The sequence below is a fragment of the Ambystoma mexicanum genome, chromosome 14 (genome assembly GCF_040938575.1).
Source record: "Ambystoma mexicanum isolate Mex_15411 chromosome 14, UKY_AmexF1_1, whole genome shotgun sequence".
Lineage (NCBI taxonomy): Eukaryota > Metazoa > Chordata > Amphibia > Caudata > Ambystomatidae > Ambystoma > Ambystoma mexicanum.
In genome coordinates, this window is record NC_090940.1 from 512,469,071 (window position 1) to 512,489,702 (window position 20,632).

A 20,632-nucleotide genomic window follows, 5' to 3' on the forward strand; every position below is an offset into this window, starting at 1 on the left:
GTCCTCCATGATTTTCAAGCTTTTCAGCTCAGTATGGAAAAACTGTTCGCAAGACATTCACAGGGGCAGGCCTTGGACAATGAGCTTCTTTCGTTGCGACAAGGTAATCAAGACCTTTTGGCTTATATTGCGTCTTTCAACAGACTGATAGTGGAAATTCAATGGCCTGAGGACAAAAGGATTACGCTGTTTTATAGAAGTCTACGTGGAGAGCTCAAAGATGTGTTAGCCCAAGTAGTGAATCCCCCACAAGATTGTTCGGACTATATAGACTTAGTCGTTCAAATAGATCACAGACTACAGAACAGGAAGGCCGATCGTTCCAAGTTTGATGCTCGAGTATTTTCCAAACCGCCAACTCCTTCCAAAGGAGTAGACTCCGGGGAACCCATGCAAATAGGGGGTCTGAAAGGTCCTCTAACACAAAAGGAGCGGGAAAGGAGAAAACAGTTGCAATTATGCCTCTATTGCGGAAACTCAGGGCACTTTCTTCGAGACTGTCCGGTGAAACCTGCCAAGAAGGCAGTAGGAGCTGCAGTTACCAAAGTTACAAACTCTGAGCAGGGAAACGACCTCGCCCGACAAGAATAGAGGTCCTCTTGCCGAGCGTGAAAACCAGTTCCGTGACCTCGCATTTCGTGATACCTATGGTCCTCATTAGCCCCGATAATCCGGATCGATTACATGCAATTGAAGCTTACGTCGACAGCGGTGCCATCGGCAATTATGTGGATCATGAAATGGTTTTGAGGATGAATCTAACTCTTTGTCCCAAGGCTGTAAAGGACGTCATTACTACGGTGGATGGTACGGAGATAGCCTCCGGGCCAGTAACGCATACCACTCAAGAGGTGACGCTAGTAAGTCAAGATGGACACCATGAGAAGATTGTGTTCGATGTGATCAAGGCCCCTCAGTTTCAGATTATTCTAGGAATACCTTGGTTAGAGAAACACAATCCTCTGATCGATTGGCGAGCAAGAACGGTCCAGTTTCCAGAATGTGTCTCTACTTGTCACCCTCCACCTGGTGTTGCACTGGCAGCAATTTCTTCAGAGACTCCCCAGTTACCTCCCGAATACCTAGAATACCAAGATGTTTTCCGGAAGGATCAGGCTAACTCTCTACCTCCTCATAGGTCTTATGACTGCCAGATAGACCTGATACCTGGATCTACTCCTCCTTGTAGTAGAATTTATGCCCTCACCGAGCCTGAGAACCTTCACCTTCGACAATACCTGGATCAATACCTGGCAAATGGGTTTATTCGTCCTTCCAAGTCCCCTGCTTCTTCAGCTTTGTTCTTCGTTCCAAAAAAGGAAGGAGACCTTAGAACTTGTATAGATTATCACTACCTGAACCAGATCACCGTTAAGAATAGATATCCGTTACCTTTGATCCCTGAACTCCTGGACCAAGTCAGAAAAGCATGCATATATACAAAGCTGGATCTTAGAGGAGCTTACCACTTGGTACGAGTAAAAGAGGGCGATGAATGGAAGACGACCTTCCGCACCAAGTATGGGCTATTTGAATATCAGGTCATGCGGACTTTGCAATGCCCCGGCCGCCTTTCAATATTTTATGAACGATGTCCTCAGGGAGCTCATAGATGTGTGTGTTGTTGTTTACATTGACGACATCCTCGTTTATTCTTCAACGGAATCTGAACATCGGAAACACGTGAAAATGGTCCTCGAAAGATTGCGTCAACACAAACTTTTCGCTAAGTTGGAAAAATGTGTTTTCAACGTGACTGAAGTTGAATTCTTGGGATTCATATTATCACCTGGCGGAGTGCGTATGGATTCAAAGAAGGTCGATGCAGTTCTCAAATGGCCATCACCATCCTCCGTAAAAGGTGTGCAAAGCATGTTAGGCTTCGCTAACTTTTACCGCAGGTTTATCCCCGAATTCTCTCGAATAGTCCAGCCCATCACTGCCTTGTTAAAGAAAAACAAACGTTTTGAATGGTCTACCGAGGCGGAACAAGCTTTCCAGGATTTGAAGACTAAATTTATCTCTGCACCAATCTTAAAACACCCTCGCCCCGAACTCCCCTACATCGTGGAAACTGATGCTTCAAGCCTTGCCATGGGGGCAGTTCTATCACAAAAGGACCCGGTAACCAATCAGTTGCATCCCGTGGCATTTTGGTCCCGCAAATTCTCGCCTCCTGAAATCAATTACACGATTACGGACAAGGAACTTCTGGCTATCAAGTCTGCCTTTAAGGCTTGGCGGCATTATCTGCTGGGGGCCCGACACACCGTTACTGTGATTACGGATCACCGAAACCTGCAATATTTGAAAACCGCAAAAGCCCAATCCTCTAGACAACTCCGTTGGGCATTATTCTTTGCCGAGTTTGACTTCATAATTACCTATCGACCTGGTACAAAGAACGGTAAAGCTGATGCCCTTTCTCGGATGGGAGTGGAAGAACACTTGATCAACCCTAAACCTGTACCAATCATTCCCGAACAAAGAATTCTGGGTGTAATCGCCACAGAATCCATAGAGGAAGTTAAGGATAAAGCCAGGCAACTTGTAACTCCAGCAGACATACAGAATTGGTATCTGCAGGGAAAGGACTTTGCAGTAAAGGACAACTTATTGTATTTCCAAGAACGATTATACCTACCCAGCACAGATTTACAGAAAAAAGTAATCTCTTGTTATCACGATTCTTTAATGGAAGGACATCCCGGTATGGCCAAGACCTCAGAAAAGATCAAGCGCTACTTCTGGTGGCCGTCTTGGAAAAAAGATATCAGAGACTTTATAATGTCCTGTGGAGTATGCGCCCAAAACAAGAGTCAAAAGGAAAGACCAGCAGGCCTCTTACGCCCTATTGACATCCCACCTCGCCCTTGGCATACGCTTTCTATGGACTTCATCACCGATCTACCTCCATGCTCCGGATACAATACGATTCTAGTAATAGTGGACTTATTCTCCAAGATGGCGCATTTCATTCCGCTCAAAGGCTTGCCAACAGCAGCAACTCTGGCCCGAGAATTTCTCGAAAACATCGTCCGACTGCACGGTTTTCCTTCGGTTCTAATTTCGGATCGAGGTAGTCAATTTATTTCTCATTTTTGGCGAAGTTGCTGTCGGTCGGCTCAAATTGATGTGAGACTATCGACCAGTCACCACCCTCAGACTGACGGACAAACCGAGAGGACCAATCAAACTCTGGAACAGTATTTACGCTGCATGCTGCAACAAACTGAAAAAACTTGGAAAGACATCCTTTGGATAGCCGAATATGCCTACAATAACTCTGTCCATTCGGGAACTGGGAAAACCCCGTTTTTTCTTTTGTACGGCAGTCACCCTCGAACCTCGGAGTTGGATCCCCTCCAAGATCTTGAAACACCAGCAGTAGACTACCTGCATTCTACAATCACCCAAGCCTTTAAGGAAGCTGTTTCTCACCTTCAAAGGGCTAAAGAACAATACAAGAAAGGAGCAGATCAACATCGGAAGGAAGCCCCTCAATATCAAGTAGGGGATCAAGTCTGGTTATCCACCAAATATCTACCTCTAAAAGGGCCACGCACATTCAACCCAAGATACCTTGGTCCCTATTCCATCACTACCATAGTAAACCCAGTAGCGGTCAAGTTGGACTTGCCCCCGCACATGAAGATACATCCGGTCTTCCACGTCGCTCTATTAAAACCCGTGCAACCTCAAACCCGACTAACTAAATCTCCAAAACCTATCCTAGTTGATGGAGAACTCGAGTTTGAAGTCAAAAGCATTCTGGACTCCAAGATCTCCAAATCTAAACTATTTTACCTAATTGACTGGAAAGGCTACGGCCCCCAAGAGAGATCCTGGGAACCTGCTGAATATGTCCACGCTCCTCGCCTAATCAAAAGATTTCACCAAACATTTCCTGACAAGCCAAAACCCCCGGAGAAGCCCGGTTTGGGAGGGGCCTTGAGGGGGGGTACTGTCATGATCTCCGCTTCCAAAAGGTCAGGGTTTTCCCAACTCCCTTGGAAGCAGATCCATAACCCAGGTTCCGAGTGCCAACCAGTCCCAATTGGGACCTTTTGGACCCAGTCCTGGCGCCAGTGGCACCAGGCTCATAAATATGCCCAGTCCCAGCGCTGGAAGCGCCGGGCTCATAATGCTTGGGTGGACTTACCTGCAGCAGACCATGCTGCTTACTTGCCTGCCAGTTGAGCCTCTGATCCTCTTCTGTTTGGAACTACTTTTCCTGTTGGGTGGGGCAGGAGCCACTCCCTAGATTCAGAACACTGGAACTCTTCTGGAAAGCAGGAACTCTTTTCTTACCTAGGCGTGGCTGTGGAAGGAGACACCTAAGCACTACAGGAGGCTATTTAAACCACACCCGATGGATGAATCTTGCTTTGCGTTATTCTGCATCCTCTGCAGCAGAACGCTCATCGTGTCTTCTGCATCTGATCCTGGGCCTAAGGAAAAAGGCTTACCATCCTGAATCCAGTCTTCAGTAACACCTATAAAGACAAGAAAGAACAGGTTAGCATTACGGTCTTCAGTGACAGCTCTTCACTTACCTGGTCCATTGGCTGTCACCAACGCCTCGCGCTGCATTCCGGCATCTGAAAGACAAAGGCTTACCTACTCCTCGTGCGCTCCGGAGGTCTTCACACTGCATTCTGGCATCTGAAAGACAAAAGCTTACCAACTCTTTGCACGCTCCGGAGGCCTTCGGCGCTGCATCCCGCATCTGAAAGACAAAACAAGGTGCGTTTAAAGACATTGGGGAACTTTAATACTCACGTGCCATTACTCCTTTCCACATCTAACCCAGTGGGTATTCCGGCACCCTGCAGCCGCTCCGAACTTGTACCTGCAAAATAAAAAGACAGTTAGAGCGCATCGTGAAGCAGGCAACAAGCGCTTACTTACGTGCTTCCAGGCGCTTCTATTCATCACACGGGCTCCATCTTCAACTCACTTCAGCCCGTCATCCGCCATCGCCGGAACCCTGCAAAACAAGAAACATCATTACTAAAGACTTTAAAGACATTAGAATTACTCGAAACTTACCGTTCGTGCAGTAAACGACGGACAGCAGTCCTCTGAAGTCAAGAGGCCTGCTCCCCTTATCCAGTGAAGAAACTGGTTACAGCACCCTGCCCCGAGGCAGATGGAGAGCACGGCGTTCACTTACCTAAGGTGAGAGCGTTAACCTTTGGGGTTCTACAGGAGAAGAGAAAGGGAAGAAGGGAGACACATTCAATAACCCAGTTCCTTAATCCCATATTTTCTATCTGCAGACATCTTACCCTTCGAGTCAGACATACAGTGCACAGAAGTCCAGCCCAAAGAGCCAGCCGTGTGTTACACATCACCTTTGAAGATACAGTATACGCCCAGTCAAGACCGGCGCCTCTACGGGAATCAGGTGAGCGTTACAGATACTGTCAGCAGAATCCGAACCCGACTGAAGAGACTCACACATGGCATCCTTGCCATCTTATACAATGTCCAAAAAGCGGACTTTCCTCCCCTTCGGGAGTATGATCAGCCGCCATGGATGCACAGACCCATAAGGTATAGGTGAATTTCGCAAGAGCACATGTAGAGTTGGCTGATTTGAGAGCCATGCTCCCGGCAGAAAATACTTTTCTTGACCAGGAGTCTATACGCTTATCATCCTGATCTGGTCGGATGGTCGGATTTTGGTCACATTTTTATTTACTGCCGGATTTGATTCTAGTGCTTTCCCAATTCGCACATACACTATTTTGTAGAGCGACATGAATTACTGGCAAAGGCGTTGATGGCTTCAATCCAGATGCGATGGAGTCGTCAATGTATTTGCTGAAGATTTCTTAGACGTTGATGGCACAGATGGCGTCAATGGTGCCACTGGCTTTGATGACTTCAACGGTGACTTGTCTGTGGACTTTGTCCGTGATGGACTCGAAGGATTTTTCGATTACTTTTCATTGTGTCGAGGTCTCGACGGCTCTCAATGAGAATCTGGCCTTCGTCCCCAGGCTCGGGGGCATGCAGAATTTGTCTCGAGCCCTTTCCTTACCGGCTTCAGAAGGTGCGGTAGGAGCATGGCCTACTTGCTTCGAGGGTTTCTGGCTCTCGAAAATGTTTAGCTTTTCCTGCCTGAATGATTCTATTCAGCCGGAGTAGAGGCCTTAGTGAGGCAAGATATAGTCCTCTCTGGGGAAGAATCGGACGAGGAAGACGAAGTAGGCGATTTGTGATGCCTTTTCTTTGATTTTCTCAACGACAAGTTGTCTTCTTCGATCGAGGAGAGTCGTCTCTCGCTTCGTCAGAAGAATCTTTTTTCAACGTGGTAGTCGAAGGGGATTTTTGGGGGATTCTACACACTGCCAATTTCCTTTTACACTTGGTCAGAGCTTTTCCGGTCATCGACTGACACTTCTGACAGGTCAAGATTTGTGCTCCACACGAGACACCACAAGCACCACAAGCGTAAATGACACTGACGGACCCGATGTGGGTCCGTCAGTGTCATTTACGCGTCGCAGTCTTGCCATTTTTTAAACCCGGTCTTCAGGGTTGTCAGAGCCAAAAACAAAGACATTGTTGATCATTCTCGAAGAAATATCAGAAGCGTGCGGTAGTTCACAAAGTATACGTTTACTCTGAAACACGGAACTGCAGCCAACGGGCGCTGCACGTGCTATATATACCTTGAATTAGATAATCCTAGAGATGGAGGGCCTCGAGGGACTTCGAGTCAACCGCATCGACGCACAGTGCACTCTGCCGAAAAAGATTCAGAACCAGCTGAAGCTGGATTTCGGAGATATCAAAAGATGACGAATACCTGGGAGGACACAATACATTCGAAATGATGTCCTGTGTGCAGGTGGCAAACTGATGATGAGAGTGACTTTTTAAACCCATCTCCTAGTTTGCAATTTGAAATGTTTAGCTCTGAACTAAACCATCAGAAACATCTCCTCACAAGGAATTATGGAGTGGAGGGTTTATTCACAAGGCTAGGTAGACAAAGAAAGGAAGGAGCCAAACAGAATACCTATTGACCCAATCACCTTATTACTCACAATATAAAAGGGCCAAAACTTACCTAGCTTAGTGTGGCAAGTTGTCTGCATCCCTGAGAGCAGGGTTGGAGTTAGAGAGATAGCGCAGAGATTGAGAGACTTTAGTAGTAGGAGAGATAGGAAGAGGTTGGAGGGAAAGCAAGAGCCAGAGCAAGGGAATAGGAGTAAAACAGGTGGAACCGGGCAAAAACAAAAGTGTGAGCCCAGGATGGTCACTTGAAAACAAATACATGGAACAGGCAATGGTTCAGCTCCAGTGGCCAAGTGCAAACCCCAGGATAAAGCATGGGGCCTATAGAGAATCTGGAAACAGAAGCTGCCAGGGCCATTTTGGATAGTACTAAGAAGGTTGTCAGGAGTCCTTTTTCACCTAAAATTGTCAGAGTGAGCAGAGCACTAAATCCTCAGGAGTAGACAATACGAAAATGATAGGGTGCGGGTGGGGTTCAGACTAAGGTAGCCAAGAGCAGGCCATTAACACTACCCCCCAAGTCCATAAAGCAGGGGTCGGCAACCTGCAGATCGCCAGATGTTCTGGACTACAAATCCCATGATCCATCACCATTGACTATGCTGGCTGGGGTTAATGGGAGCTGTAGTCCAGAACATTCGAAGAGCCAAAGGTTGCAGACCCTTACCCTAGAGTAATTACTCGGGTAGAGGTGAAAATGTTATCCATGCCATGCCAACCCAAGCAGAGATGAGTGGAAGGGTGGATAGCTACCCATGTTGTCACAGCAGGAAATCCAAGCCCAGGAGACCACTAGGCAGAAGGGAGAGGCTCTCTAGGCAGAAGGGAGAGGCTGCACACCTACCCATTCCAGACCTATGAGGTCACAAGTGGTGCAACAACCACCAGAGGACATCTTTTGGCCCAGAATGCGACGCAGCCAAGGCGCAGACAATGAGCTACGACCAGCATCTCGGAAGACCACGACTAACCTAGACTAAGGAAGGGCCCAATGCCATCAACTCCCTGAGTTTGATTGATTTTGTTGAACACTATTCTGAGGTGGATACTCGGAAGCCATGCCTTTTAGAACTGGGCCAGTGCTTTTGGACTGAAGACCATGTGTCCATCTGCCTACTGAAGTGGAAGTACACTGTAGTGTTTTGATGATCCCGACAAGGATTAGGATTTTTAGATCATACCTCTTTTTGTTCCACCTCCCCAAATAGGTATTCCTCTACTTACTGTACCTTTAACAAAATCTTGTCTATGTCGGGTAAAAAATAGAAGCAAATGTATATTGATAACTCTGCTAATGGACAAAACGTCTCTACATCAGAAAAGCAATCATGTCTCTTCTGACAAGGAAGCCAACTTCTCTGACGTTTTTGCAGAGAAACATTGTATAAAAATACAACACTCTCTCACCCTTAATTAAAATGAAGCACCTATCACTGAAGCACATATTCTTTTCATGACGAGAAACAACTTCCCCCTTTCAAACCCATCTCCACTTCTGTGAAATTATGGGCGCACAGAGCTCCAATATGCCAAAATGCAGAAATTAAGATTTTCATTAATAAGCTCAGTCAAGGAGACAACTAGAGGTTTTGGTCTGGAGAAAAAGCTTGGCAGCGCACAATGAAACGCAGGGCAGAGGGAGAGGAAACATTTTGCACACTGCCTAGGGCATGGTACTTGCAGGCACAATCTTCATGAATGTCCAAAAAAAGTAACCTTTTAATAAGACGTTAATACACATCCAACGATACTCAAAACACAGAAACAAAAATTAACCAAGATTTATTGCAGCACATTTAGAAGGGAAGTTTGTAATTTGTTGGGGATGTTTCAACACAAATAAATACCTCAACCAACTTTGTAAATTCATAAAAATCTTTTATCCAACTATTGGGCATGGCAGAGAGCTGAGCTGTAAAACACTTCTCATGTTTTCTTCATCTAACATTTGGGATTAGATATGTGGTGATATAGCAAAAGGGCACTACTTCATAAAAAGTATATATACACATATATATATATATATATATATACACATACACACACACACACATACACACACAGGCTCAAATGGACTTTCCCATTGTCACAGATGAAAGGTTTTTTTTCCAAACCTTTTTAAATCCACCATAACTTTCTTGGTGTCGTATATAAATATATATATATACATATATATATATTGTAAATACTCAGTTCCTTCGTAGAAAGACACTTCACAAATTCTGTTATTTTTCTTGGCCACCCCAATTGCCATTTTGCTAAGATATTGAACTCTGCTCAAGATCATCAGAAGATTTATTTTATTTTAGAGTAGCAAGAACTGACCCCACAAGAATACATTTTACACACCTTTTACGTTACTGCACATTTCAGCACCATTTTGTTCAGACAGTGATTTAGTCTACCCACTGCAGACACGTAGAAGTCATTTTGAGAGGCTAATAGTTGACTGTCCCAGTCCCGAGAGGAGGAAGATGCTTGCAAAAGGAGACTGAGAAGTCCATTAAGGACTTTCCTTAACACCCAAGAAGCAGAAAAAATAAGCTGCAAAATTAACCTCTTCCACTTTTTATCTAAAGTTTATGTATTGTTTGATTCAATTCATTCTATGCACTGACAAAGGTTATTACTGAAGTATTTCCATTAGTGGTGTAATCATTAACAGAGCAATACGTAACGTAACATGCATTATCTTAATGGCATATACTAATTAAGATCATGTTAGCCTAACATTTTAAAAATAACATTTTCTGAAATTCACCGAAATCTTGGCAGGGCACCAGAATGAACTCTGTTAACAAGCAAGATTTTGCCAAATTGGGAGTGTCCACTATATTTTGTTTATTCTTCCTCAATTCTGCTCCAACTAGAAGCGCTTAGAGTGAGTCTAATTGTAAGCAAAAGCTGGGAAAATACATCATCTAAAAAAGAAATTGGGTCTTTGCATTCCTATTCTCTGTAAACCTCCCCAAACCACTGTACTAACATTTCCAAATAAATTAGTATTGAGACTTACTGCTGGAAGTCCATGCACTTTCAAAATCCTTCCTTTTTCCTATTCATGCTAAAGTCTAGTGCCAGGCTGGATATGAACCTCTTGTTTTATTTACTTTCCTATGTATGAATTTAAGTTTAGTAAATGTTGCCTTTTCGCCCAAAACTTTTAACGCTATCAAACCCATCAAACTGCATTACTGAGGAAACAAGCTTAAAAGGAGAAATCAATGATACTTCAATTAGTAGCAGTGATACTGTGAAATCAATTAGCTATAGTAAGTGAAGAAAGCACATTTTGAGGCCTGAGCTGTACCTTCTGCGAACTAAAACTCAGTATATCGTTTTGTGCTACAACAAAGAACAGATCCATCCATCCATCACATTCGAGCCAAATGTTTTTATCGGTGGGTGGTCATAATTTTGAAAAAAAAATGTCGACAGACAAAAATGTCGACAAAAAAATGTCGAAAAAAAAAATGTCGACTTTCGTTTTTTTTAATTATATATTTATTTTAGGGGTTCGGGAGTTAAAAAAAAGGGAAAAATTTAAAAAAAAATTAAAAAAGAGGGGTTGGGGGGGAACCCCCCATTTAAAAAAAAAATGCATTGAAAAAAAAAGTCGACATTTTTTTTTTCGACATTTTTTTTTCGATATTTTGACTTTCGACATTTTTGTTGTCGAAATTATCACTGTAACCCGTTTTCATCACCTGGGGCACCTACAACTGCCACTCTCAGATGCACTGCTTGAATTTTTCCTTTGTAGTGGGGCAATTATTGACTATAGAGCATGTTCAGGCTCTACCTCCCTGCCTTCCTCAGAAGAAACAAAATTATTAAATGAGAAAGGACACATTTGAAACTGCACTTTAAATTCTCCTGGAAATGCAACTGACACAATGAATAGTTAGTTTTGGGTTACATAGCGGAACAAGATACCATTGTGAGCATTCAAGTGTTAAGATACATCAAGTTAAGATAAGAAAGCTGACTATTTGAAGTCCATGGGACGAACTGAACATCTCAGGAAATGTCCTAATTGGCAGATTAATGTCTAAACGATCAGCTAGGCGTGACAGAGAAACGCGGATGTGGCTAAAAAGACAAATAATTACCACGCACATGGTGAAAGCAGTAGGATTCATAACAACAGTATTCATAAATGTGTCACGAACAGAATGGCGGTTACTGTTGCAGACCCGAATTACTGGAAATTGTTCATTGAAACTCAGACATCATGGCAGAGATAGCATGGGCTGTTTTATTTAATTTAGAACAAAGGCGTTAAGATTGTCCTCTCCTCCCATCTACATAAAACATGTCATCATGCCGCCAGTTCACAGACAGTGTGACCGCAGGTTAACCGATAAGCACATGTCTTTTTCACTGCAGAATTAATTTAGAGCCTCCCATTAATATTCAAGCATGATGATGTAGCACAGTTTATGGGATGTTTTATGGGTGGGATCTTAGATAAAGAATTTCGCAATCATTATTGTTGGACATATAGAATTATATATGTAGCTAAGTAGAGGGACCCAATGACCAGGAGCGATAGGTTTTCATGACTATGACATCAAAATGACTAAATAAACTGCTGTTTCCTGTTGAAATGTTGGAGAAAATCTTGAGTGAGAGCTTGGCTTTTGGTTTCGTTTTTCCTCCCAGCTTTACTTTCAAATAAAGCTGGGTTACCTTGCATTTGGCATACCACAATCCACTCTGTGTTGTCTCTTTATTGGCAAATACCAATATGGTTTTGGACCTCCGTTTTCATCTGGTGGTAGAGTACGGTTTGACTTTGTGGACTTTGGGGTGCCCTTGCCACCCCCCATTTTTGTTGTTGTTGTACACAACTTAGCAAGAGGACAGCAGGCGCCGGCTTTGGATCCTAGTGAGGCTTCCACAGTGCTCCTTATGGGTGCCTGTCCAATTTCATCCAAATAATACAGAAACACTAAGGAGCTTGCAATCCGACCGGAACCCTGCAGCTTCTATATTCTCATAGAAGATAACTAATGAAATATTAAAACAATGTGTTATCACTTAACTACATTCAAAAAGTAAAAAAGAAAATAATACATTCTAAACATACAGAAAACGTTACAATCTTTGCAAATTGGTTTACTTTATGGTCGAAAAGGGGTGATTGTATTGTACATGTAAATAATTACTAGCACTGGCTAAGGCCATTGGGTGAAATTTTGTACAGTTGAAAAGCTTCTCAAAAGGAGGTGCTCGACAGGTTTTTATATAAATTGTTAATGTTATTTATATTCTGATTTTTTAAAAGAAATACATTATATAAATGCTGTCAGTATTGTAAGGGACTCAAGGTGGCAACAGTAAAGACAGACACAAGTGATCACAGTTCAAGTGTGTTTATTAAACTGCATAAAGGGGTTGGAAAAACGCCTCATCTAAACCTAAATCTAAGATGGGAGTAAGCAACAACCATTAAATAATAATAAGGCAGTCCTAGTGATGACAGCTAACTTCACAAAGAGTGTGGGATAATGTTCACAAGAAAAGAAAGAAATGTTCACAAAATGATAAGTCAGGAAGTTATAGATGGGGTCTCCCTTCCCCACGTTTTTAGCACAGGACAAGGCAGGACCTTTGAGCAAAGAACACTCCTGGGCTTCGCCAGCATGAGATTACAGTTCCTTTCAACAATGCCAGGACCTTCTGGGGCCAAGTCTCTTGCCTTAGAAGGCCTGCTCGATCATAAACAATAAACAAAACAAAAGTTCTGTTGGTTGTCTTTCACCTTGGGCGATTGCTCTTCGCCCCTTTGAATCCCCCTCAGCCGGGCTTCGATCCTTCTTGCAACATTAGCCTCCCTCAATCGGGTTCACTACGGCCTTTCAAAACACGTCATTCAAACAGTATCAATGTCCTTTTCAACATCCAGTTATTGTGGACATCCCTCAGCTGGGTTCACAATTGCCACAATGTTCACGGGTATATCACGGTTTATCCCCAATGTATAGGCATCCCTGCGTTGGGTTCACATTTCACAATTTTCACAGTACACTCAGTTTTATCACAATGTGGGATTTACTTATCTTAGCTTTTCCCTTGGCAATCCTCCGTTGAGTTCACATAGACATTCTAACAGTTCAATTTTCCTCTATGTGTTAAAGACTTTCTAATGTATGAGGGATTTTGCTCGACCCTCGTAGGCCCACTTGACACTTCACAACAGCCTCTCCTAAGGCCTCTTTGTCTTTGTAGTTTCCACCAAACAACACAACCCAAAAAGGCTTCAGTCAGAGTCCTTTGAATGCCTGACCACTCTGCTTCTGAACCTTTTCCAGGGTTTCTTTGAAGTTCAATTACACAAGTTCATTGTTCAACAAGGTTGCCGCATGCAACCTTGGGCCAAGCACAGTTTTATTATCTGTCTTCCCCAACTCACCAGCTGTGCTGAACTGTTGGAGTTTTCTTGTCTTGCAAGTCAAGGACGGCACCACAGGAGCAAGTGCTTCTCCCGCTTTTGACTATCAGCGTGGGAGGACCCTGTGTGCCACTGACACCTGTAACACCACATGCTAGCTTGACTTCCCGGTCTTATCCTTTACCTTTTGGAGGCTTCGTGTATCTGAGTTGCAAAGGGCAAGGGCAATTTCCCTCTTCGTCGTCCATCCAGGTCTCTCTGCCTTTCTCCTCCCGTTTGAACTGCCAATCCGGAATGGCTGCTTCCTCGTGCATTCGGCCTTGCTCCCTGTTGGGAAGGGAAAGGGCCGTCAGGTGTGCATAGTTCTTGTTAATTGCCTGACTCTGCCTGACGCTTGTGTTGGGACATGTCAGGTAAACAGTCCTAGTGTTGATCCGTTGTCTCGGTGTAGGAAAGTGTTTGTGCAGGAAAAGGGGGGGGATCAACTTCGGAGTATCCTAAGAGGTAGGATGGGGAAAAGTTGTTAATTGGAAGGGGTACTGCGTCTCAACCTTCGGTGTCCCGACTTCCACTCCCCGAAGACCCCCCCCCATCCAGGTGATCCTCCCGACTGGTCCATACCCCAGGAACTGGATCAAACAGCGATGTCCTGGCCACCTGGATGACAGATATCCGGGGACCAGCGGCTGAGACACCGTCAGGTGTCTCACAGTATGTTTAGAATGTATTATTTTCTTTATATAACCCAAAAGAGGGGGCTGCCAACCAAATGCAATAGGCAAACCGGCCTACAAATGTATCCAATAAGAAAGGGACCTATTGTATTTTACAGTGTATTTTTCCTTTACTTCTCTGCTAAACACAATTCAACAGTGTCCATTTCAAAACAGAAACCTTTCCCGCAGACCCTTTTTTAAAAAACTATATTTTAATCAAAATTCATTAACACATTTACATTGTGCAGCTCTATTTCAATTCATTAAAGAACATATGCATCACAAACAATACAATTCATACAGGAAAAAAAATATATATATTTTTTTTTTTAAAAAAAAGAACTTGCACAAAGTACAAAAAGCAGACAGCACTCCAGAAGCAGTAGTGTGAAAGAATCCCCAACACTGCCAGACAAACGACCAAAGTATCTGCATCAACAAGTATCCTTTATGAGTTGTGCTGTGGAAAGAGCAAAAAACTGCAGGCAACGACGCGTTTCACCGTCAAACCCTCACTGTGCAAAGTAGGTTGTGTCACTGGGCAAAATGTCCCTGTTTGCACTAGAACAACTTCTCTTCCTAAACTCATATAGCATAAACCGGTCTGGTATTTATAGACTTCCCAACCTAGGCATGTTTCTGTCTTTTGATAGTAACCAATACAGTGGACATTCTTCAGGGGACAATTTATTATGTAGTGGGGAATTGAACTTCCTCATTCCATCAGAAACTCTAAGCTATGAAAAACAACCAAAGAAACAGACTTTTAACCTTTTAAGCTCAAAACCACAAATCTCGACATATGTATGCATTTATAAGTATAAGGATGTTTTTTTAGAGGTGATAATGAAGTGCTCAAACAACGTGTTACCTTCTATTAGAATACAGAAGCTCTAGAGTTCAGGTGAGGATTACAAGTTATGTAGTATTTCTGTATTATTTAGTTGGGTTTGTGCCGGTTTTTACTATGGAGCAGTAACCAGCTGTCATCTGCTGTGAATATCCAACCTCATTCAGCACTCACTCTGTGCCAGCTACACAATGCACACCAAACAACCATATGGTATATTCGGTGCATCATTCTAGAATGCTTTTCACCTGCTCTGCTCTGACATACCTCCAAAAACAATACACTGTTTTATGGCGAAATGTGGAGATAACTCTTCATTCTACCGCAATTATTTATTTCCAACAGTAGATTAATTTAGCTCATCAAATTATGATTTTGAAGTCATCCTGCAATGCTAGGGAACATGGACTACCTCCCCAAACATACTATACCAACGTAAAACTAAATGAAACTATCAAATGCAGATACGTTAATAAAACAAATCATGCTTTATTTTGGAAACACAAATTCCCATGAATCAAACACATACATCATTAAATCTATTTTAGACACATTACTATTGTGACGCTGACTAGAGGGCACAGCACCCTGTTGGGATTGATGGGGTCACCCGGACTTAAAGTGGTTGCAGGGCAGGACCCTGTTAAGCCATAGAGTTACGGCCTGGGGTGCCAGGGGCACCCTGGATGCAGAGAGCATCCTAAATGGAGGATGCCTGGGCTGGACCCAGGGCACCAGGCTGATCCGGAGGACCCAGACCAGTACGGACCCGCAGGAGCGTGATCACACAGTGTGGGCCTGCATGCACAAAGTGAGAGATGGAGACAACAGATCCATTCTTGGAGTCTGCAGCTGTACTGAGGCATGCAGGGGCTCCTTTTATTAAGTCAGGCCATGACACAGTCTTAAAAGGGCAATAGCAGCGATATATGATATGGCATTTATAACGCGTCCTATACACAAGTGTTTCAAGGCGGGACGAGGCAAGGGAGGGGGAACAGAGGGAAGACAAACACCTTATCCATCTACTCAGCGACAACCTAAAAAGCTCCACCAAGACACTACTACCCCTGCACGCCAAATCCTAGTTCGCAGAAGAACTACAGGCCCTTCGCTCCCATGAAAAGGAAGCATTAAAAAACTGGCAATCTAACCCCAACATCCCTACTAAAAACTGCTTTGATCTAATCTCCCACCAATATAAAGCAGCCATCACCAAAGCGAAAGCTAATTCCTTTAATGCCCGCATCTCAAATTCCAACTCACAATCTCGCTATCTTCAATGAGCTCATCTCACCTCCTAACTCCCCAGACGAGATCATCAAAGATGAAGCATGGTGTGCCAGCATTCAATCTGCCATGCTAAACAAAATTGATCTCCTGCAAAAAAAAAAAAAAAAAAAAAAAAATCAAGGACCATTGTAAAACCCTACCTCACCACTCTGGACCCAAACAAACAGTCTCCACTCCTTCTCCTACCAACCTCACCAAACCTCTCTTCTCTTTCAGCGACACCACAGAAATAGAAGTTATCAACCTTCTTAAAAACCTAAAACCGTCCATGTGCAAAGGGGACATATGTCTACCTGAGCTCATCAAGGAATGTGCCGACATTCTCGCACCGCTCGACAGCCTTCATCAATGCCTCTTTCAGATCAGGCATCATCCCAGCAAGCCTACAAGAGGCATGGGTTCGCCCCCTTCTAAAAGTGCCCACGCTAGACCCACTACAGCCTAACAACTACTGACCCATAATCACTGTACTTTTCCTCCTCAAGATCTTGGACAAAGCCGCCCATAGCAGATCCAACACTTCCTTGAATCTCCTTCCATCCTCGGAACCAGACAATCTGGCTTTATCGCACAGGACATGGCACGGAAACAGCTCTGGTGGATCTAAAGAAAACAGATCACCCAAATCATGGACAAAGGAACACCAGCCCTATTGCTACTCCTTGATCTCTCAGCTGCTTTCGATTTAGTGGACCACTAGACTCTCACCTCGCACCTTACCCATTCAGCTAACTTCTCCAAAGGAGCAGCTCTCTGGGTCACCTCCTTCTTGGAAGGCAAGGAAATGAAAGTATTTTCTAACATAGCCAACACAGCCCCCACAACCCCCAGGGCTCCTGCACAGCACCCACACCTTACATCTTGTTCACGAAGCTCCTCTTCAACAGGTTTGACGCACTTGGTATTGCGTATACTAAATACGCTGACGATACCCAGCTACTTCTCCCACTCACCGGACTGTATAACAAAGATTCTGAAGCACTTCACCTAATATACTCCACCATCCAGGCATGGGTGGCAAATAATGGCTTCTGCCTCAATGTGGAGAAGACCGAAATTATCATATTAGGCCAAAAAAAAAAAAAGGCACTAGCCAAACTCGACAGGAATTATGTCAACTTCACAATTGACAACACAACTATCCCCGTCTCCAAATCTGTGAAGACTTTAGGGGTATACATAGACTCCACACTATCCATGACTAGGCAGGTCAGCGCCATCACCTCCGACCTCAGCACATACTACCAAGCTCATAAACGCCATAAAACCATACCTATCTAAGCCCATCTGTCTATCAATAGCCAGAGCCACCATTGGTGCCAAACTAGACTATTGTGATGCCCTTCTAGCAGGTACATCTGAAAAAAACCTCCATCGACTCCAAATCACACAGAACAATGCGCTTCGAGCAGCCCTAAGCATCCCCCTCCCAGGCTAGACAGACAGCTCACTGGCTCCCGGTTAAAGAGCGCATCACTTTCAAAATCCTCACCCACAAATGCCTTACCCTCACAGCACCATCCTATCTATCAGAGACTATAGATACATCCACGTCCACTCGGCCCATCAGGACTCAATACACTAGCCAACTTCACACCCCACGCATCAACAGGTCTAAAGCTGGAGGGCTGGGCTTCCCCTACCCTGCAACCAAATTATGGAACGCACTACCCGCTGACATCAGAACAGAAAACTCACTTCTTGCTTTCCCAAAAAAACTCTAAACCTCCCTTTTCAACTAAATCCTTCATTGCCTTGCTCCCTCACATGCTTATAAGGTAAACTGTTTTTCTTTTTTTCAGAATCCTCTGTAACAAGCGCCACGATACCCTGCTATCTCTCATGCTTGTACTGCAAACTGTTGCCATTTCTCAAAATCTTCTGTAACCAAGAAATCTGTCTGTAACAAGCGCCACAATGCCGCTGGGCTGTTGCGCGCTCTACAAATTCGAATAAATAAATAAATAACGATCTTACTAGACAAGGTGACATTGAGATCGTGCAAGTGCAGGGAAGGGGAGGAAGGGAACGTGTGGCAGGGGTGCAGCGCAATACATAGGATCAACATTAATTAAATAAAAATATAGGTAAAAGTGCGGCCAGCTTGTGGCAAGTGCAGGGGTGAGTGCAGACATTAGGTGTCAAGAGCTGGAGGGGACTGTAGTGATACAGAAACAGCTCCCAAGTGCAGGGGTTGCCTGGGAGGCAGTGCAGGTGTGCAGCTCGCAGGGGAGGGGACCTGGGCCTGAGATTAGTGGGTAGCCAAGTGACAGGGGCTTCTGCATGCAGGGGCTCCTTTTATTAGGTCGGGCCATGACACAGCCATGGCCCCTCTTAAAAGGGCTATACACTTGGGATGGACACACCATATTAAAAGGGCAAAACTCCTCCTTTTTCATAACAAACAAACAAATGTTACTGAAACATAAATGATGTCCTCCTGCCCCCCGTTACAAAATGACAATGCTTATACCACTTGGGAATTGTAGGGTAGACGAATGATACATATAGGGATATTCAGCGGGTGACAGTCGTGGTTGGCGAACTGCTGGTGGAATGTTGGCAGTTCTACCAACCTGGGGTGAGTGGAACTGAATGACGCCATTGTTAGCTGCTGGCACCATTTAGAGCATGCCTACTAACTATGGGAGAACAGCTTAGCATCCATTTAACTGGGACCACTTTAAGCATATAATTTACATGCAGGCTAAGAGCATCTAAACACATGTTTTCTTAGAGCACTTGCAGGATTGCAGACCAGTTCACTTTGCATCAGTGTCTGTTCAGGATAGACACTACCACGCGTCAAGGTCAGTTGATGGCACAGTTCAAAGGCCGGCAAAGGGGCCACATCGGCTTAGTCCCTTGATGTTGAGGCAGGCAGCGAGATGAGGGTAGCAGGGCATCTAGGCTCGGCCACGTTCAGGCTCAGTCAGTGCCTTGATGTTGGGGCTGGCAGCGAGACGCGGGTAGCAAGCCATAGGCTCCGCCACATTCAGGTTCCCCCAGGTGGGAATGCCTCCGAGTGCTGACAGGGCAGAGGGTGGGAGTAGATTACTCACCCTCCTTTCTCGGCAAGAGAATTATTAGGCAGGTGATGTCCCAGTTCAGGCGCTGGCAGCAACCCGCACCTGCAGCCACATCAGCCTAGTCCATGGATGGTAGGGCAGGAAAGGCAACACTAGTGGCACGGTGTTGGGGCCACTTACTGGGCAGGCAGAGTGACACGTGTGGCCAGAATGTGGGCAGGGCGCTGCCAGTAGCAGAAGGTGCCAGTCCAGTTCTTCCTTTCCGAACTTGTAAATCACTGCTGTGAATATCTGCTGCCTGATCTTGCAGCATGCTGTGGTAAAACACATAGGATCTCCTTTTTTCTCACAGAAAGGTCATCTTTTGTTTTTAGCTGGCAGAGCTGCGTCTGATAAGTTAATTTCACAGATCGGGCTCCTTTCAGATATGCAGTGCGGTCGAGGTGCGCAACGTGAAGCACTCCACAGTTCTTCAGTACTATTGTCACGAAGTTGGGCGATAGGTTGCTTCACTTGTTTCCTCGCTTATGGGTGCTAGGTGAGAAAACAACTCACTTCGCATTTTTTATGAGGTTGCATGCAGTGCGTGTGTAATGTCAACAATATTCACGTATCCTTCTTTATTAATTAGTCTTCACCTCACCGCTGTTGGCCCTGGGATCTGTAGCGTGCAATGTGCATCTCTTTACAGACTACCGACATGAGCTGCTACGGTGCTTCACTGCCAACGGGCCTGGGATATGTATGGAGGCCATCTCCTTCCTGCTCCAATGTGGAGCGCATCAGAATTGACCGCTGTGCGGTACGGGATCTTTCTGTGCAGGGCCTTTTCTCCACAAGCACTTCATCGGAGCACACCTGATCTTTCATTGTGCTGGCATGGGGCGCTTCATTTTTATCGTTTGCTCCGCTTTTGGGAGCATGTCAAGATGTTCACCGCCTCCTGGCCCTGGATCTTTCTTGGGGCTGTGCCAGCACTGCAAACAACCACCGACGATGCCTCTTACGGGGTGGGAGGGGCAGCGCTGACCTTCTCTGGTGCCGGGTGCAGCATCCCCACCCTCCTGTGGCAGCGGGTCACCAGCATTGCAGGACGCTGCACAGCAGAGCAGGGGGGGCTGCGCAGGCAATGCTGCCTCTGGTTATCAGGCAGGCCGATCACTCACAGGCAGGATGTCTTTCCTGCAAAGGCGGTCTGCCACCCTCTTTTCCTTCATTTTTTTTGTTCACTGCTCCGATCCAGAGTACTCACAGCTCACCACCAGAGGGGACCCCGGGATCACTATGGGGGCCATATCTTTTACGCGGACATGGA

The 20,632-nt window shown here is 44.9% G+C and overlaps 1 protein-coding gene across 5 annotated transcripts in view; it reads right to left on the reverse strand.

Moving 5' to 3' along the window:
• Positions 1-20,632, reverse strand: part of GOLGA5 (golgin A5) — an 800,028-nt gene that overhangs the window by 761,081 nt on the left and 18,315 nt on the right. Inside the window, exon 2 of one of the 5 annotated variants that reach the window (XM_069637742.1) lies at positions 13,614-13,756. The exons of 3 other annotated variants lie outside the window; for them this stretch is intronic. In XM_069637742.1, the coding sequence (XP_069493843.1) occupies positions 13,614-13,756 (143 nt within the window). Of the gene's footprint in view, positions 1-13,613; positions 13,757-16,292; positions 16,314-20,632 lie in introns of those variants that run through there. One more of the 5 variants, XM_069637747.1, reaches the window with a different exon arrangement.